This window comes from Oratosquilla oratoria, chromosome 4, assembly GCF_046742065.1.
Source record: "Oratosquilla oratoria isolate Oo_2021 chromosome 4, ASM4674206v1, whole genome shotgun sequence".
NCBI classification, from domain to species: Eukaryota; Metazoa; Arthropoda; class Malacostraca; order Stomatopoda; family Squillidae; genus Oratosquilla; species Oratosquilla oratoria.
This window is the reverse complement of record NC_134780.1, coordinates 82302766-82323876: the sequence shown is the minus strand read 5'-3', so window position 1 is coordinate 82323876 and position 21111 is coordinate 82302766. Positions and strand designations below refer to the sequence as shown.

The 21111-nt window shown below is 37.6% G+C and overlaps 1 protein-coding gene across 1 annotated transcript in view; it reads right to left on the bottom strand.

Annotated features, from left to right (window-relative positions):
* LOC143024993 (angiotensin-converting enzyme-like) overlaps positions 1-21111 on the bottom strand; it is a 62774-nt gene that overhangs the window by 29094 nt on the left and 12569 nt on the right. The window contains exon 4 of the mRNA XM_076184562.1: positions 10492-10588. Within this exon, the coding sequence (XP_076040677.1) occupies positions 10492-10588 (97 nt within the window). The remainder of the gene's footprint in view (positions 1-10491; positions 10589-21111) is intronic.

Sequence of the window (21111 nt, the reverse complement as noted above, 5' to 3'; positions counted from 1 at the left end):
CTTCAAGAGTTGGCTGTTGAGATACCTGTTTTGCACTTGAACAGCCTGTTTGACTTTGACTAGAAGTTGAAGTTGAAATTTTTAGCTTTTTGGTAGGTGGAACATTTAAGAATGAGGCAAGTGTTGGGTTTGATTCAGCTGCTTTTTTCTGCTCCAATTCGGCATTTCCAAACTCATCAGGATGTTTATGTTGAAGATGCTTTCTAATATTTGTTGTTGTTTGGGTTTGCCTGTTTATTCCTCCTCTGCTTAATATTGTATTACAGGATACTTTTGAAGAATCATCTTTGCATACTGTCACTAGATTCCATATAACACTTTGCTTTGACTTAGGCATTATTGCTAATTCTGGCAATTCTAATTGTAATTTAATAAATTTATCACAATATTGACTATCTGAAAAATGCAAGTTCAAATATTAAATATAAATAAATAATTACAATAAATAAATATTAAGAATGAGATCGAAAAGGGTAATAGGATAATAGCCATCAGCTAGCTCTCTTCTCTTCTTACATAAGACGCAAATGATTCCACAACCACATGGCGTGAAAGACACCCTTTACTTTATATATTTATATAATTATTTATTTGTTTCATGAATGAAAGTAATTTAACTTAAATTTTCTCTCAAGGTATCGGTATCGGTATCGGTATTTATTTTTCAATACCGATACCGATATACCGATACCTTCTATTTTACTGATACCGATATATACCGATAGCTTGAAAATAAACCGATATTTACCGATACCAAAGCTTCGGTACATCACTACTCCCATCCACCCCCCTCCCTCTCCCTCCCTCTTATCTTGGCCTCTCCTGGATGACAGGTTATCCCTGCATCTCGCCCACTGCCCTGGGTCAGAGCAGTATCACAAGACACAGCACATCCACAGCAAGGCTGCTTCATTAAATCAGCGACCCCTCCTCTCCGTCTCCTCATGCAAAAATGGAGAAGACGGGGAGAAATCCCTTTGTGCTGCATCAATTTATTTTTCACACATACTTCCTCACCCCCAACCAAAATTCCCTTTCATGCATCATAGCATCATTCATACACAATCATTCTCCATTCACCCCTATCTTCTGTCTTCTCCCATCCTTCCTCAACAGACATTCCCCCCTTTCCCAATGCCCCTTTAACCCCATCCATCCATCTCATCCTTGGTTGCCCCCTCATGTTCACTCCTACCTCTGCTTTCCACACCTCTTTTACTAATCTTTCTTCATTCATTTTTTCCATGTGTCCAAACCATCCCAATACTCTTTCATCAAACCTACCTCCCAACTTCCTTTCATTCGTTAATTACTATTGGTAAACCAGTTCTTGCCTACTTCCTTCTTAAATCTAAATTTGTCCAATCTAAATACATTGCTATGAGTCCTGCCCTGCTGTCTTAATATGATGACCTTGACATCATCCTTTTCCTTTGACCCATTTGGATACCTCAATTCAATCACCCTGCACTCTTCATCTTTCCAAAGTGTGTAAGCTAAGGTGCCTAAGTCTGTCTTCATATGGTCATTTTCTAAGCCCTTATAATATTTTGGTCATTCTTTTCTCTATTGATTCTATTGAATTAATATACATTATACAGGATGGAGACCAAAATTGTACTGCATGGTCAAGGATATCACCTGATAGAGTTTAATGATTAACTCAGCACTTTTGTTTATAATCTTCCTACCAATAAATCCTAATGCCCTGTTAGCACTATTTATGGTAATAATACACTATTTCCTGGGTTTAATGTTAGGACTCACTAACATCCCCAAGTCCTTTTCAAATTCTGTTTTTTCTGATATGGTGTTATCTAAACTATACCTGTTAGCTGGGTTGTGTAATCCTACATTTAACACTGCACTCTGTCATTTCTCAGACCAAACAAATAATTTAGTAAGATCCTTCTGCAGTATCCCAGTATCTTCCCTCAATCTAACATGGTGTCTCATTTTAACATCCTCCGCAAACTTATTAACATCCAGTCATTTATGTACATACCAGTAATTAACAATATGAGATCCAAAACCAAGCCCTGGGGAACACCACTAGTAACACTATCCCATTTAGATTTTATACCATAAATGGTGACCATTTTTTTCTCTCACTAATCTATTTTAACAATTTTCCTCCAATGCAATGGGCCTTGATTTCATCTAGTTGTCTCAGGTGGGGCACCTTGTCAAATGCTTTGATATAGTCACGGTATGCAACATTGTAACTATCATTGTTATCTGCCACTTTGCAGATAACAAAAGAATAAGAGATTAATTACATACAACCTACCCTTGGTGAACCCGTGCTGTGAGACACGAATCAGATTATACCTCTCAATAAGATCCCAGATACTATTATGGGTATTTCTTGCGACACTATGGAAAAGCAAATGAATGGATCATTTTTAGGGAACTGGTGATGTATGCATCCATTTACGTTCCAGAGTTGTGACAACAAGATCTAATGATCAGGAAATACCTATTGGATATAGTGGTGGTGGTACTAAGGAAAATCATTGGATCCTATCACACAAAGAACTGGAGAGTGAAATAAGTGGAAAATCAAAAGAGGTAATGAAATTTTGGAAGATTACTGAGCTGAGAATCTATAGACATGGAGGACAGCTGAAGTCATTTTGAACTTTGTTCCAATGATAATAAGATGAAATGTGCAAAAACACAAACATGTATTGTGTTAACATGCATGCCTCATGCCTGGTCAGTTTCAGGTATCAAGATTGCACCCCACTCAAAGCATGAATGCTCCACTATAACTGCAAACCATTACTATTCCTTTTGAGTAAGGGGATATGTGTATGGTATATACTTGTGACCATGCAAGTTTTGAAATCTCCTTCACTGGGGGTGATAGATGTTGGTCATAAGTCCAGCATGTGATCTAAGACCATGGTGAATGGATCACAACTGTTTTTTGTTTTTTACATATTTATTTATTTATTTATATTTCTTAATATACAAAGAGTTTTTCCTTTTTATAAGGGAAGTAGATAATTAAGAGGTATGTACCTATTCCCACCCATTTCACTCCCATCCACCACCCTTTTCACCCCTCGCATCTCAGCTCCTCATGGGTGACTGGTCATCCCTGCATCCGCAAATTGGCCTGGGTCAAATGCAATACAGCAAGACACAGTACATCCACATCAAGGCCACTTTAATTGGTGACCACTCCTCTCTGTCTCCTTATGCAGAAAAAGAGAAGATACTGAGAAATCCCTTTGGCCTGTGTCAAGGTATCATTCATACATAACCACCCCCTAGCCACCCCTCCCTTACTTGCATAACACTATCATCCATACAAAATAATTTTCCACTTATCCTTATCTTCTGCCTTCTTCCTTCCTTGCTCAATAGTCATTCCCCACTTTCTCTTCACCCCATCCACCCACCTCATCCTCGGTCATCCCCTCAAGTTCACTCCCTCCACCTCTGCCTTCCACACCTCTTTTACCAATCTTTCATCACTCATTCTTTCCATGTGTCCAAACCATCCCAATAATCTTTTATCAGCCCCATCTGCCATCCCCTTTTCCACTCCTGTTCTCCTTCTCACCTCATTTCTCACTCTATCCAACCTAGTAACTCCTACCATATTTCTCAGACATTTAATCTTACATTTAAACTTTTCCTCTCTGCCTCTCTTAAACTCCAAGTCTTTGCATAATATGCCTTTTCCAAATCCATAAAGGCCCATAAAACATCTTTACCTTTTCCTAAAGCTTTCTCACATTTGCCTTGCAGCAAAAATCTGATCCACACAACCCCTACCTTGGCTAATCCTACACTGGTCCTCACCAATTACTCCTTCTATTCCTCCCCTAATACTCTCAATCAAAAACCTCTCATAAGTCTTCCAAATTACACTAAACAAACTGATCCCTCTGAAACTACTACTACTACACACACACACGTCGGTCGAAGTGACAACGAAGTTTGGAACTCCAGGAAAATTCAAGTTTCATCGATCTCAACAACTCCCTTACAAGGGAGGTAGCCAAAGTCAACCCTTACAAGGGAGGTAGCCAAAGTCAACCCTTACAAGGGAGGTAGCCAAAGTCAACCCTTACAAGGGAAGTAGCCAAAGTCAACCGTTAGAAGGGAGGTAGCCAAAGTCAACCCTTAGAAGGGAGGTAGCCAAAGTCAACCCTTATAAGAGAGGTAGCCAAAGTCAAAGGCACAAATCCACTCCCACCAATTTCATTCCCAAACTTCCCTCCCTCCCTTTTTTCTTGGCTCCTACTGGATGACGGGTCATCCTTACATCTCGCCCACTGCTCTGTGTCAGAAGCAATACGGCAAGACAATTTATCTGTAATAATAATAATAATAATAATAATAATAATAATAATAATAATAATAACAATAATAATAATAATAATAATAATAATAATAATAATAATAATAATAAAATACCTAATATATAATTATGATAATAATAACTAATAATAATGATAATAAGACCCCCTCGGACACCTTGAAAGTGGCCCTGAACAATTCATACATGAACGCACGAGACGGTGTCCATGAAATGCAACTGCAGTGACGACAGCGGGAGGAAGATGATGCATCACACAGTGATATCCCAGTCACCTCAGTTCCAAGGTGAGCAGCGGGTAATAATTTTGAAATGCGTAGTTAGGATGTTCGGAGTCGTGCGCATACCTACTTCTGTACACACGAACACTAGAGGCACATGGAACCGAACACGCACACACAAATACGACTGTTTCTTTCCATTAACATAATTCTTGTGCAAAGTACTCACAAAAGACTGAAATGCGCGGACATCCTCAGATCGTAAATGTAAATGGGTTGAAAATGGAGGAAAGAAAAGTACGCGGTTGTACTATTTTTTTCCATGGGGTATAGGCCTACCTAGTCGCTATTTATCTATTTATTAATTTATCTATCTATCCTATAATATTTGTACTCATGGAAATACGATTTTCATGAATTAAACATACGCCTAAATGGCTAAATCACAACCCGAGTTGTCTGATACATTCCGCGTCTTCCACGGGCTTCACCAGCACGGACAGTTAAAAATTCGTTTGAGTAAAAACTTCGGTTACAATATTTCATTTTTTTTCAACTTTCCAAATATAAAATTATTTTTTCCGTCATATATAGCGAGGCTGGGTGATGAACTAAGCTATTATAAACCTGTACGAATGTTATAATGTTGAAATGTTCTTAGAGAAGTCTAGATTTCTGAAACAATCATATTCTATCATTTAATTGGAAGTTGGAGGTAGGATGTGGGAGGAAAAATAGCCCAGTGTGATACCTCCTTACGCGCATGCGCACACGAATGAGAACGATTATGCTTTGGGCGGATGCTGGCATCCACACGCGGAAAAAACAGTCATCCGGTTTAATGGCGGGGAAATCCCTTTGGTTCCAATGTGTGAGCATTTTCTGACGTTTCTCAATCGATGATCCAAATTACACATTTATTTTCATTGCGATTGTGTGTGTATGTTTACCTAGTTTTACCTCGTTGTATTTTACGGGAAGGGGAGCTATGCTCGTGGGGTCCTGTCTTCATATCTCATTTTATCTCAACTATTTTTAAATTCATGTATTGTTTTTGCACACACCACTTTCTCATCTAACTTCTTCCAACTGTCTATTACTCTGTGAGGAAAGCTGTTCTTTTTCACATCTCTTCTATAGCTGTCTTTTTTTATTTTCTTTCCGTATCCTCTTGTATTTCTGTTATCCCATTTTATCAGATTCTCTCTATCAGTAATTTCCATGCTTTTCATGATTCTGTAAATAGCTATCAAATCTCCTCTCTCTCTTCTCTAGCGTCTGTAGTTCAAGTTTTTCTAGTCTCTCTTCATATGATAGTTTTGAGAGTGTTGGTGCTAATTTTGTAATTGCTCTTTGTATTCTTTCAATTTTTTTTTATATATTTTTTTGTACTTGGTGACCATATCGTTATATTCCAATCTTGGTCTTATCAGGGTGATTAGGATTTTCCTCACCATTTCTTCATCCAGGTATGTAAATGCAACTTTGATTGTTCTTATTAAATTATAAGTTTCTCCAAAAATCTTATTTATATGTTTCTCAGGTGACATATTATTCATAACAATGACTCCCAGGTCCTTCTCATTTTCTACTTTTTTTATTCCTTCTTCTCCCAAATTATATGATCCTGTTATTCTGTTTTTGCTTTTTCCAAATTCCATTATACTACACTTTTTTGTATTGAACTCCATCTCCCACTTCCTACTCCATTCTTGTACTTTATATAGATCTCTCTGTAGTGATTCACAATCTTCTTCTGTTTTCACTCTTTTTAGTAGTTTTGCATCATCTGCAAAGAAGCTCATATAGCTTTCAATTCCTTCATCCATATCATTAATATATATAGCAAACATTATTGGGGCCAGTACTGTTCCCTGCGGAACACCGCTTATTACTTTATCCCATTTTGAGTGCTCGTCTCTTATCACTACTCTCATTTTTCTTTCTTGCAAAAAGTCTTCCATCCAATTTAGCAGTTTTCCCTGTATTCCTTCAGTTTCTAATTTCTTAAGTAACTTCTTATATGGTACTTTGTCAAACGCTTTCTTTAGGTCTAGAAATGCACAGTCCGCCCATCCATCTCTTTCTTGTATTATATCTATTAGCCTTGAATAGAAACATATTAAATTGGTGACGCATGATCGTCCTTGTCTAAATCCAAATTGCCTTGGATTTAACACTTTGTTTTTTTTTCTAAATATTTTACCCATCTACTTTTGATAATTCTTTCACAAATTTTTGCTATTGTACTTGTTAGACTGGTCTATAGTTGGTAGGTTCTTCTTTATTTCCTCCTTTATATATAGGTACTATATTTGCTTTTTTCCAATCTTCTGGAACTTTTCCTTCTTTCAAGGAACTGTTTAGTATGCTATGTATTTTGTCTGCCAGTTCATTCCTGCATTCTTTCAGAATCCAGTTTGCTATTTCATCTGGTCCATGCGATTTTCTGACATCAAGATTACTCAAGTGTGTCAATATTTCATTCTTTGTTACTTCTATTTCTTCCATAGGGGGGACTTTCTCTTTCCATTCAATCTCTTCAGGTTGTATGTTCTCCCTTGTAAACACTGATTTAAAATGTTTGTTCATAATTTCCGCCATTTCCATTTCCTCAGTGTATTCAACTCCCCCTTGTCTTAATTTATCCAAGTCTTGTTTGTTTTTCAGTTTATTGTTTACAAATTTGTAGAATAGTTTTGGTTGATCTTTACACTTTTCTATGACATCTTTTTCATATTTTCTCTTTTCCTCTCTGCACGTTTGTACCTATTCATTTCTATAACCGGTATATATTTTCCATTTTTCAGGTCTTCTGTCTTTTCTCCATCTGGTCCAGGCTTTGTCTCTTTTGTCTTTTAACTCCCTACAACTTTTGTTGTACCAGCATTTTACATATTCTTTTTCTTGTTTTTGTCTTGGGACATACTTTTCCACTCCTTTTTTGTAATTTTTTGTCAAAATATTCCATTTCTCTTCCACTGATGTTTCTTCTTGTATATTTCTTCCCAGTTTTCTTGTTGAAAGAATTTTCTTATTTTATCAAAGTTTGTTTTTTCATACATCATTCTTCCTTTTCTATATTGTTCATTTCTTTTCATATATTTTTCTTCATTAAGTTCCAGTTCAATCAATATGTGGTCACTTTTACTTATTGGTGTTTTATATTCAATCTTGTCCACTATTCTAGGTTCAGATGTAATTATTAAGTCTAGTCTCGATGGTTCTTCTTCATTTCTATACCTAGTGTTCTCCTGTATCCATTGTGTCATTGTATGGTCAGTAATCATCTCAAGTAGAGCGTTTCCCCATGAGTCGTCTCCACCCTTTACTGTCATTTCTTCCCAGCAGATTTCTTTGCAATTAAAGTCGCCCATCATAACTATTCTTCCTCCATCTTCCATTATTTTATTTAATGTTATCTTTGTGTCCTCTAACATACTTTTATGTTCACTCTCCTCCCATGAGGCTGTTTTCGGAGGCACATAATTTATCACAAATTTTCTGCTCTTCTTATCTCTGTCTTCCACTTCTATCATAATCATCTCTATTGTATTCTTTCCATATATGACACCCTTCACGTTTATATCCTTCTTAGTCAGGAACATAACTCCACCCCCTTGCTTTTTCTCTCTGTTTCTAATCCAATAATTGTATGCATCATGTCCTACACTGTTGGGTGGTAGTGGGCCTTTTAATTTTGTTTCTACAATTCCCATTATGTCCGGTTCTTTTTCTTTCAAATAATCATTCAGCTCATTCAATCCTGTTATTAATCCATCTATATTTGTGTAAGACACTCTTAGTTTTCTGTCACTTCCATTGTGTTCTCTGTTTCCCTTTTGTTTTTCGCTTGTATGTCGAACTGCCTTAGTTTCATATTCACTACTCTCCGATAGAATCTCTCTTTCTCTGACTCCGTTCTGTTCTCGTTTTTTTTCTTAGCTTCAAGTCTTTTCTGCTTTTCTTCCTCTCTTTCCTCTTTATTCATTTCTCTTTTTATCCATACCTTTTTATATTGTTCACTTGTTGCTAGTTTCCCTGTTTTGGATAAGATATTCTCTGCCGTCGTTTGTGACCTGAATATGATCTTAATTGGTCTGGTCTTATCTGTACTATACTTTCCGAGCCTGATTTTTCCTCAATTTCCTTCATAATTTCTGGTTCATCTTCCTGAACTAATTTTAGTAAATTTCTTACTTTTTCATTTTCCTCATTGGTTCTTGAGGTTCTATCTGGGTTATGTTTCTCTTCCATTCCTAATATAATTATACATTTCTTTTTGTCAGCTAAGTCTCTTACTATATTCTCCTTCTGTCTCATCACTTTAATAACTGAGTCTTCAGTTTGTTCTCTCATTTGCTGTTTAATTATGTCAGTAAATGCAACTTTACTGTTTTCTTGAATTGTCTTCCATCCCTCTCTGTTTTCTTTATTATTCATCTTTAACTCTTCATTCTCCTTTTTTACTTCTCCTAACTGTCTTTTTAGGTCTTCTATTTCCTTAGTTAAGTTTCTGTTCGCCTTCTCTAGTTCTTCCAAATTTTCAACCCTCTGTACAATGTTGTTAACATGACCGAACCTACGCTCCAAGTCCTCGATCATCTTATCGACTTTCTCTTCTAGTCTTGTCAGTCGGGGGGGGGGGTTGTGTCCCCCCCACCCTCTTTAAAGCCCTGGAAAACATTCTCATCACTTTCTACTGTATTGCTCCTATCTATACTTCTAATCTTTACATTTTTATTAGACATTTCGTCGTCACTGAGCTGGTCCGGGGGCCGTTTGTTTACCTTTCGCCTGTCTGCCTGGGCCAAGTCCTCTCCTTCCTCATTTCCTTCCATTTCCCCAGCAATCCCTCCCCTTCTCCTCTTTCCCTACTTTCCCACTACCCCACGAGCAATTTCCCCCACCCTGTAAATACAATAGGCACTTCTCTTTGCGTTGGGATCCACGAAACTTCAATTTTCTTCAGAACGTCCTCTATGCCGTCCGTTCGTTGAAGTGTGTGTGTGTGTGTGTGTGTGTGTGTGTGTGTGTGTGTGTGTGTGTGAGCAGGTGGATACAAATTTGGTGAAATGGCAAATGGATTTCAATATCTCAAAGTGCAGCGTGTTAAATGTAGATTTACACAACCCAGAAAGCATGTGTAGCTTATATATATTTTTTCAGAAAACAATGCAAGAGAGACTTGGGAGTTCTAGTGAGTCCTGACCTTAATCCATTTGCGCCAGGAATAGAGCTAACAGAGCATTAGGTTTCATTTCTAGGACGGTTACAAATAAAAGTACAGAGGTAATTATCAGACTCTATCTGGCGTTAGATCCATCCTTGACTATGCGGTACAGTTTTGGTCTCCGTCCTATTAAATGGATATCAAATGACTAGAATCAGTACAGAGTAGAATGATCAAAACGATATATGGGCTTACGATGACAGGCTTAGGCACCTTGACTTACAATCTTACATTCTGGAAAGACGTAGAGTGCGGGGTGATCTAATAGAGGTGTTCAAGTGGATCTAATGTTTTAACAAGGATGACGCAAACAAGGCCATCATATCAATATAACAGTACAGGACTCACAGTAATTGATATAAATTGGACAATTTTAGATTGAAGAAGGAAATAGGCAAGAACTGGTTTACTAACAGAGTGGTCAACGAATGGAACAGACTTAGTAATCATATAGGTGAGACAACTTTATGGATGAGGATGACAGGTGGTAATGGACATTGAACTACCTAGTGTAGGCCTTATGGCATCTTACAGTCTCCTTCATTCTTATGTTCTCATGTGTGTGTGATTCACCATGGTCTTGGATCACTCGTTGGTCCTGTGATCGATAGCAACTACCCTCCCGGTTGAGAGCTAAAAGGCTCATATATGTCACGATCTATGGGTTATGCTGACCTTATTTACACACCAACTTCACATACCAGGTTCGAGTTTGAGGTCACACTTGGTCTTGTCCTTGAAGTCGCAGATCTTGGCTTTGCTGTAGATGGAAGTCATATCCACGTTGATGTGGTTGAACTGAAGGGGAAATATATATAATGCTTAATGTCACGCTTTAACACAGAATCGAGGAAATAATTTCGCGAACTGTTCGAAACGCGAAAAAGAGAATAAAAAATGTCTTATATTTACATAAAAAGGAAGGTGGTACTTTAGTGTGGGGTCTATCGCAGTATCCATAATCTACGCTGTGAAATGACCTTCCATGCTAAAATGTAAACCCGGGTGCTCCTGATTAATCGAACCGAAACTAACTCCATTGGGCGATATGGCCGTCCCACACCGCCATAGTGGACCAGGTGGCCCGATGTGCGTTAGGTTGGATTAGGTTGGTTACGTTGGGTTAGGGTGGTTTAATTAGGTTAAATTAAATGTAAGTCATTAACAATATACCAGTTATTCAACATTATTAAATTTTATTTTGTCATCCTGTAGTATCAAGTTCTTAGAGTGGAGGTAGACCGGACGCTAAAGCAGCACCAAAAGGAGTATATAATTTCGCAAATTGTGAGAAACGCGTACATTCATGCAAGAGCTCAGCTCTCTGCTTGCTCGGGAGTGCGGAAGTGCAGCCAGGCGTGCACGTACGTACGCACGCGCACGCACACACACACACACACACACACACACACGTCGGTCGAAGTGACAGCGAAGTTTGGAACTCCAGGAAAAATTCAAGTGTCATCGATCTTGACATTGAGGGAGTATCTTTGTTTTATTAGTAGGGAAGAGGAAACCTCGTGGTGTAGTGGGAAGGTGAAGAAAAAGGAGAAAGAGAGGGATTACTGAGGAAAGTGGAAGGCAATGAGGAAGGGGACGAACGGGGCCCGGATGTTAGAAGGTGTGTAAACAAAAGGAGTGCAGAACACACAGACGAGGGAGAACAAGGAAGCAGAGGTGTCAAAATCAGAAATATAGATAATAGCAGCTCAGTGGAAAGAGAAGATAACTGCTTTTATGGATTTAATGTGGGAGGTGACAACCTCCCCCCACTAGTAAATCTAGAGGAGGAACTAAAAAATGAACGAAGCATGGGAGGTTAGGTTTAACCAATTAACACCAGTTACCCCAAGAGTTGATAAACTGGAAGAACTAAAGAAGGAGAATCAAAACCTAACTAAAGAAATAGAAGAATTAAAAATTTAAAAGAAGAAAAAGATGAGAATGAGGAATTAAAGAATAATAATAAAGAGAATAAAGAGTCCATACCAAAAGAAGCACAGGGTTGGAGAAAAGTCCAAGAGAACAACAAAATTGTATTTAGAGATATAGTGACACAACAGATGAAAGAACAAACTAAGGACACAGTTATTAAAGTGATGAGAGAGAAGGAGAATATAGTAAGAGACTTAGCGGACAAAAAGAAATGTATAATTATATTAGGGATGGAAGAGAAGCATAATCCAAATAGGACCACAAGAGCATGAGAAGGAAAAGGTAAACAATATATTAGTAGTTCAAGAGGATGGACAAGAAACAGGGAAAGAAATTGAAGAAATATATAGACTAGGGAAATACAATACAGATAAGACCAGACCAATTAAGATCAAATTCAGGTCACAAACGACAGCAGAGAATATCTTAGCAAAACAGGGAAACTAGCAGACAGTGATCAATATAAACAGGTATGGATAAAAAGAGAAATGAATAAAGAGGAAAGAGGATGAGAAAACAAAAAGACTAGAAGCTAAGGGAAAAAAAAGAGAAAAGAACAGATTCAGAAAAAGAGAAATTCTATTGGAGAGTAGTGGATATGAAAGTGAGGAAATTGTTCATAGCAGAGAAAAACGGAAAGGAAACAGAAAACACGATGGAAGTAGCAGAAAATTTAAAGTGTCTTACACATAGATGGCTTAATAACAGACTTGAACGAACTGAATGATTACCTGAAGGAAAAAGAACAGGACATGATGGGAATTGTACATACAAAACTGAAAGGTCCACTACCACCCAACAGTGTAGGACATGGTGGATATAATTATTGGATTAGAAACAGAGAGGTAAAACAAGGGGGTGGAGTTATGTTCCTAAGAAGGATATAAATGTGAGGAATGTCACATATGGAAAGAATAGAGTAGATATGCTTATGATGGAAGTGGAGGACAGGGATGGGAAGAGCAGGAAGTTTGTAGTAAATTATGTGCCTCCTAAAACGGCTTCGTGGGAAGATAGAGAACACAAGAATATGTTAGAATACACATGGATAACACTAAATAAGATAATGAAGATGGAGGAAGAATAGTTATAATGGGTGACTTTAATTGTAAAGAAATCTGCTAGGAAGAGATGACAGTGAAGGGTGGAGGCGACCTATGGGGAAATGTACTACTTGATATGATTATAGAACATACAATGACGCAATGGATACAAGAGAATAGTAGGTATAGAAATGAGGAAGAACCATCGAGACGACCTAATAATCACACCAGAACCCGAAATAGTGGACAAGATTGAATATAAGACGCCAATAAGTAAAAGTGACCACATATTGGTTGAACTGGAACTAAATGAGGGAAAATACATGGAAAAAAACGAACAATATAGAAAGGGATTGATGTATGGAAAAAATGATAAAATAAAAGAATTCTTTCAAAAAGCAGACTGGAAAAGGATACAAAGGAGGAAACAACAGTAGAAGAGAAATGGAATATTTTGACACAAATTTAAAAAGGAGTGGAAAAGTATGCTCCAGGACAAAAACAAGAAAAAGGATATGTAAAGTGTTGGTACAACAAAAGATGTAGGGAGTTAAAAGACAAAAGGAATTAAGCTTGAATAAAATGGAAAAAATACAAAAGACCTGGAAAATGGAAAATATGTACTAGTTATAATAATATATATGTACAAGTGTGCAGAGCAGAAAAGAGAAAAAACGAAAAGATGTCATAGAAAAATGTAAAGATCAACCAAAACTATTTTACAGATTTGTAAACAGCAAACTGAAAAACAAACAAGAATTAGAGAAACTACGACAAGGAGCTGAATACACAGAGGAAACGGAAATGGCAGAAATTATGAACAAGCATTTTGAATCAGTTTACGAGGGAGAACATACAACCTAGAGATATCAAGTGGGAGAAGAAAGTCCCCCCTATGAAAGAGATAGAAGTAACAAGGAATGAAATAATGAATCAGTTGAGTAATCTCGATGTCAGAAAATAACATGGACCAGATGGAATGGCAAACTGGATTTTGAGAGAGAATGCAGGAATGAACTAACAGACAAAATACATACTCTAATAAGCAATTCATTGAAAGAAGGATAAGTTCCAGAAGATTGGAAAAGAGCAAATATAGTACCAATATATAAAGGGGGAAACAAGGAAGACCCAACTAACTATAGCTAAAATTTGTGAAAGAATTATCAAAATTAGATGGGTAAGGAATTTGGAAAAAAAAAGTACTAAATCCAAAGCAATCTGGATTATGACAAGGACGATCATGCGTCACAAATTTAATGTGTTTCTATTCAAGGCTAATAGATGTAATACAAGAAAGAGATGGATGGGCTGATTGAGCATTTCTAGACCTGAAAAATGTTTTTGATAAGGTGCCACATAAGAAATTGCTAAAGAGATTAGAAACTGCAGGAGGAATACAGGGCAATCTGCTGAAATGGATGGAATACTTCTTGCATGAAAGAAAAATGAGAGTGGCGATAAAAGACAAACACTCTAATTGGGATGAAATGATTAGTGGAGTTCCACAAGGAACAGTTGTGGCCCCAATAATGTTTGCTATATATATATATATATATATATATATATATATATATATATATATATATATATACCATATATATATATATATATATATATATATATATATATATATATATATATATATTAATGATATGGATAAAGGAATTGAAAGTTACATGAGCTTCTTTGCGGGCGATGCAAAATTGTTGAAAAAGTGAACACTGTAGAAGATAGTGAGTCGCTACAGAGTGATCTCAATAAAATATGGGAATGGAGTAGGAAGTGGGAGATGGAATTCAATATTAAGAAGTGTAATATAATGGAATTTGGAAAAAGCAAAGAAAAAAAGTGGGATCATATAAATTGGGAGAGGAAGAAATTAAAAATGTAGAAAACGAAAAGGACCTGGGAGTCATTATTATGAATAATATGTCCCCTGAGAAACATAAACAAACTGTTTGGAGAAACTTATAATTTAATAAGAACAATCAAAGTGGCATTTACATACCTGGACGAAGAAATGGTGAAGAAAATACGTGGCCACAAAAAAAAAAAAGAAAAAAAAAGTACAGCAAAATATATACAAAGAGCAATTACGAAATTGGCACCAACACTCTCAGAACTATCGCATGAAGAGAGACTAGCAAAACTTAGCTACAGACATTATAGCAAAGAAGAGAGAGAGGAGACTTGATAACTATTTATAGAATCATGAAAGGCATAGAAACTATTGATAGAGAGGATCTAATAAAATGGAATAGTAGAGGTACAAGAGGACACGGAAAGAAAATCAAGACAGTTATAGAAGAGACCTAAAAAAGAACAGCTTTCCCCACAGGGTAATAGACGTTTGGAACAAGTTAGATGAGAATGTGGTGTGTGCAAAAACTATACACGAATTTAAAAACAGTCTAGATAAAACGAGATATGAAGACGGGACTCCACGAGCATAGCTCCCCTTCCCGTAAAATACAACTAGGTAAATGTACACACATATGTGTGTGCGTGTGCCCCAAAGCAATAAGTTGGAATCTGGACAGCACATAGCAGGTGTGCCTGCACCTGTAGACAAAAGGTACACTTGTTCATGCTGCCCCACGATATCTTAATATGGTCTCCATTTCCTCTCCCATATGTGTATTCCAGTTATATTTTTCAATCCCTCTAATTATACTGGTCAAGAAAGAGTTTGTCCCAAGGAAAACAATTACCTTGTGAGCAGAATCCAAAAATAATTTTTTTTTCCATCACCCACAGTTTTTGTGTTCCACGGTATGTTACGTTACGTGGGATAAATTTCAATCAAATGGTTGGCAACACTGTCTGAACACTGTTTGAAGTGTTGGTGTGAGGTTATGTAGTGGGCAATTGTGTGCAATAAGTTTGTGTTATTGCACAGTAGCGTACCCGCCACCCAAACAATTTTTGCTTTATTTGCAGTGTATTGACATTCAAGTCATAAAGACGGTGTTTCACGCCATCGATTAATAAGTGTTATGAACGTTATTTTGGCTGCAAAGTGGCGGACCAGGATAAAAACTGGGCCCCTCATGTGTATTGTGTAACCTGTGTCAAGTTTCTCACTGTATGTGCGAAAGGTTCACGCCATATGCCTTTTGCCATCCCTATGGTTTGGAGAGAACGAAAAGATCATACTTTAGATTGCTACTTCTTCATTACAAATATAAAAGATATAACATCATCAGTCAAGCATATTGTAAAATATCGTAATTTATCATCTGCTGTGAGACCAGTGCCTCAAAGTCAAGACATTCCCATACCTGACCTCCAAAACAAATGGAACTAAGTGATGATGAGTCAAGTGAGGTTATGGAAAAAGAAACAGAAGACATGCACTTTCGGCCAATCTGTTCTTCAAGTGAATCACATTTATTGAGTTAGGGAGATCTGAATAATCTTGTGCGGGATTTAAATTTGTCAAAAAAGATCTGAACTTCTTGCTTCCAGGTTAAAGGGCTGGAATCCAAAAGAATGAAAATTTAGTTTTTATCGTAAGTGACATTGTCATTTTGAACAGGTTTTAACTTGAGGATGGTGTGGTGTTTTGCAATATATATTCTGTTATGGAGGAACTTAACCGTAAATATGATAGGAATGAGTGGTGCTTATTTATTGACTCTTCAAAAGTAAGCCTGAAAGCTGTTTTGCTCCACAACAGAAATAAGTTTACATCTGTTCCTCTAGACCAGTGGTTCCCAAATTATCTTACCTGACGCCTCCTTTTTGGTTCCAGTAGACCCGCACGCCCCCACTCTTTTGTTTATGTGAAATGATTCTTGCATTTATTTCTTAGCATCGTTCAGGAAAACAGATTTCTGTTTGTATTAAATTTTAATAATGAAAGTCACTCAAACAAATAATAGTACATTCCAGAGACATTTTTCTAAGTAACTAAAAACGAAACATTTGGTTCAAAGGGAGCGAAAAAAAGTTTGAACATTAGCAAATTGGCAAAATTGACTTGCAATTTTAAAAAATGATAATTTAAAAACATGGCATATAATATTTGGAAAGACTCATGAAACTAAGGTACAGTTTAAGACCAACGCGTCGAAATGCAAAAAATATATACTTCTGCTGCAAGCGAACCAACAGAACAATCACGAACACTCTTAAAATAAACAACACAAACGCTCCAGTGAAAGACCATGCCTGTGTGCTGGGTAGCACACTGGATAGTTGCCTTACCTGGGCCCTACACTTCCGCAAACAGGGAGCGAAGGCTAGGGCTGTGCTGCAACACTGCCCACCAAACATCGATTGTACCTAGTCCTTGTCAGACCGATTCTGTGCCAGTCCCCGGGACTGAGCCAGCTGACATGTCCTACTAACAACTACAACCTTCAGAGGGTTCAGAATACCGCTGTCAAATTCATCACGGGTTCGCGATGGAGCGACTTCAGAACCGCTGAGTCCCTACACCGAGTTTCCAACATCCGTCCACTCAATCAACACAAACTTCACACGAGACACCTAGAAAAACTGCACGACAGACACAAACACATAATACAACACATTACACCTAGACCACACCGTACAGACAATCTGTCAGCTGCGCCTCTTCCACGTGCGGTGTACACGATAAGTCGTGTATAGCCGCGTTTATCAATAATTAATGTATCCCTTCACCAGCTTCGACTGGTGATAACAATAATAATGATGATGATGATAACAATAATAATAATGTATATAGCCCATTAATTGTCAGGCTGTAATCACACACGTTGGAGGCAACAACCCTCTATATGTACAATACACACACAACCATATCGCAAACAAAACTAACACAACTACATAAACTTTTTCTTCTACTAAAATTATTTCATTTCTAACATTCTCTCCCACTACATCTCATTTCAGTTTACCTACCACTCAAATTATTTCCAATTTTTCTATCTTTCCCTAAGACTAAGCCTCCTACTCGTTTTCTAACTTTGTTGGATGAGGATAAGAAGAATAAATATTCCTACGTAACCTAACGGTTACACATATCAATCCCAGTCTCCAACCCCAAGTCTCCTGCCCATACCTCCAAAGCCACGACACCACGAAATAAATATCCCTAATCGCCCGGTGGCAGAAGCCCTCTTTTATACACAACTATCTTTTCATTTTCTTACAGACATTCTTCCCCTCCCACAAAAACCGATCCCGCGTGAGCGGGTGGTCTTACCTAGCTAGTCCACTAGTCCACACTTCACCTCGGCATTTTGGCTTGCGAAAGCGGATCAGCTGAGGATATCTTTATCCCACTGTAAGCCCTGATAGATGAATACAATGCACGGGGAAGTGTCAAAATGATGATTTCCGACACCGTGGCGTTGTTGTTAGACTTCAGGAACAATGCGGACAAAAGGGAATAAAAGGGCCTCCGTTTATTGGATGCCAACATCATATTCTCGAGTTGGTTCTACGGTACGTGATGGATTCCTTTTTCTTAACAAAATCACGGTCACCCATCATCAACTATTATTTCAATGGTGATGTTTTGTCAGGCTATGAGAACTTAAAAAAAAAAAAAAAAAAAAAAAAAAAAATCGTACAAAAATTAGGCCATCACGAGAAAATCCTGGATGGAGAGATTACATCGGGTTTCTTTTAGAACTCTGTGAAACATATAAGCACTACCACATGGAGGGAAAACGGCCTCATATGAAATGGCGGAAGCTGCCCTCCCTTCATAGTGCCAAGTGGAATTAATTATCGAGCAACCTATGGATAGTTTTTTTTTTCTCCTGAAATGGAGATCAGTTGAAAGCTACTTGTGACTTTATCACAGCTACATGGGCGAAGGCATGGTTCTCAAATCAACACTATTTAGAAGACACAATGATCTGCATGCTGCTATCTCTAAATTGAAGTCTCCTAAGGCTTTAAAATGTGTTTCCACCCACTAGATACAGGAACGATCAGTGCTTGATATGCCTCACTCAAATATGGTGACCGAGCGAGCTGTGCTCACGGAAGAGCTGAATTCACAGCACTTGCAAAATTGACACATTTTCACAGCAAGTTCATAAACAGTAACTCACAAACTTAAGACCATTTTCAAAGTTTACTGTATGATATATTCATCTGCAAATAGATGTTTTTGTAAACGGCAGATTTTTTATATATATACTTCAGTCTAAGACAAAATCTCCTTAGGTGCAGGAATTGTTTTCACAATTTGACAAAAAGGCATTTTTGTGAGGTTTGGGCAAATTTTCATCGTTTGCCACTACAGGCTTTCAAATTTGAAAAAAAGTCAAATCACTAATATATATACATATATACATATATATATATATATATAATATATATATCAAAAAATAAAAAATCAACATGTCTGTTTTTGACGAAATGATCTAGCCGGTGATGGTGATTTGGTACCAATTCACGAGAACCTGATTGGCCGACAGAGTGGTGGCGTCACAGCAACGGGGACAACTAAATGTGCAGAGTGGTGACGCCACGGCAACGGAGACGACTGATTGGCCGAGAACGCTGACGTTACGGCAACGGAGACGATTGATTGGCCGCGAGCAAAGCAAACTCGTCCTAAGGGACGAGCCTCCCAAAGGGCAGGGCGCGAAGCGCCCGCTCGACAAACAAGCAGCGCTGCAGGCCAAGCGCCCATGGCGAAGCCGGCGCTTGTAATATATATATATTGTTATAGCCAACCGGGTACCGAACTAATTTCAAATCGCCCGCCTACTACTAACGGCTTCGAACATGACTCGTAGCCATCATACGCTGTGACAACGTTGGTGATTCGAACCTTACCATGAAACAATTGGCCACGCCTTCCTCGGGTATAAAAAGCGTCCCCCCGGGCCGGCTGTCCGCCCCTACTCACACAACCCCAGGCCTCACATACTTCTCGCTGTATATTTGTACCTTGCTGTTCTCTTCGCAAGAATAGTATTAATCAATCTTGGACTATATCATTACTTTTGTATGTTATGTTGTGCCCCTTTGTTATTTCTCTTGTATGTATTTATTTATGTTAAATGTCACTGTGTACTTTGAGTGTATGATCGTAAATGTCAAACAGTAAAGCTTTATTTTTTCTTTATTTGTAAATATAGTTTATTTAAGTTTCGTGCAGACTTCTATCTTACCTCCATCCTTACATTCAGTCTCAAATGTTGCTTTTCCTCGGAACGTACGTTTATCTACCTAAATTATCTATACGTTCCACTTTATTGTTGTGGGCTTGCTTCCCAACTGGAACTCGACTTAAGTTCCACTCTTTACATTAACTCATGCCAAACCAAGCAACCCATGACAATATATATATATATATATATATATAGTACACACACACACATACAGTATGTGAGTGCGTGTGACCCAAAGTAACAATTTGAAATGTGGACAGCACCGAGGTGTGTACCTGTAGACAGAAGTACTTGTTCATACTACCCCACAGTATTCTAATATGGTCTCCATTTCCGCTCCCATCTGTGCATACCAATTATATTTTTCAATCCCTCTAATTATTCATTAATTGCTATTTATTCACCCATTTTTTATTTTCTTATCCATTTATCTATCTATTATTATCATTGTTATTTTTGTTTTGCGAAGATAAAGAGGAAAAGGTTTCGACTTGTTCATTGCACGGCAAATGAAGGCAAGTGCATGAACCCAGCCTGCCATCTGTTGGCAGTCCGTGAAGTTTCCTCAGATATGTTTGGCATGGGGTGAAGACCAGATATCAAATGCTTTCATCTGCGGGGAACATATTTCAAGTTTGTTTGCCATTATCAACTTACTCTCTCAATCAATTATGACACACAGTTGATATTGCACCTGTGATAGATCAGATAGTGGTTATGAGGCCTAAAATAGAACTTTAACTATTGTCCCTCTACTTATCTATATCATCAGATTATTTGTATACATAATATACTATTATTTCAACGAATCATCAGGAAAATTTGGGTCAGTTGTAGAATTCTCCCAACACACACACACTGATTACCTTAGAATCTCCACCCTAACTACACTCATTTGTAAAAATCCCCCACCCAGTGATCAACTGTACACTCTCCACCCTAACGTAGGCTAGGCTAGGTTATGCATTACGAGCCATAGTCAATTGTAGAATGTCGGGTAAACATTCAACAGCTGATTATGGCTCATAACCTAAACAAACCTAGTCTATGATAGGGTGGCAAGTCTACAGTTGATCAGCGTTGGGGTGGGGAATCTACAAATTTTACAATTGACCCCATTTTTTTTTAAATGATCGTCGAAATAATAGTATGTTATGTATAGAAATAACCATCTAAAAGTATAAATGAGTAGAAGGACAATAGTTAAAGTTTTACT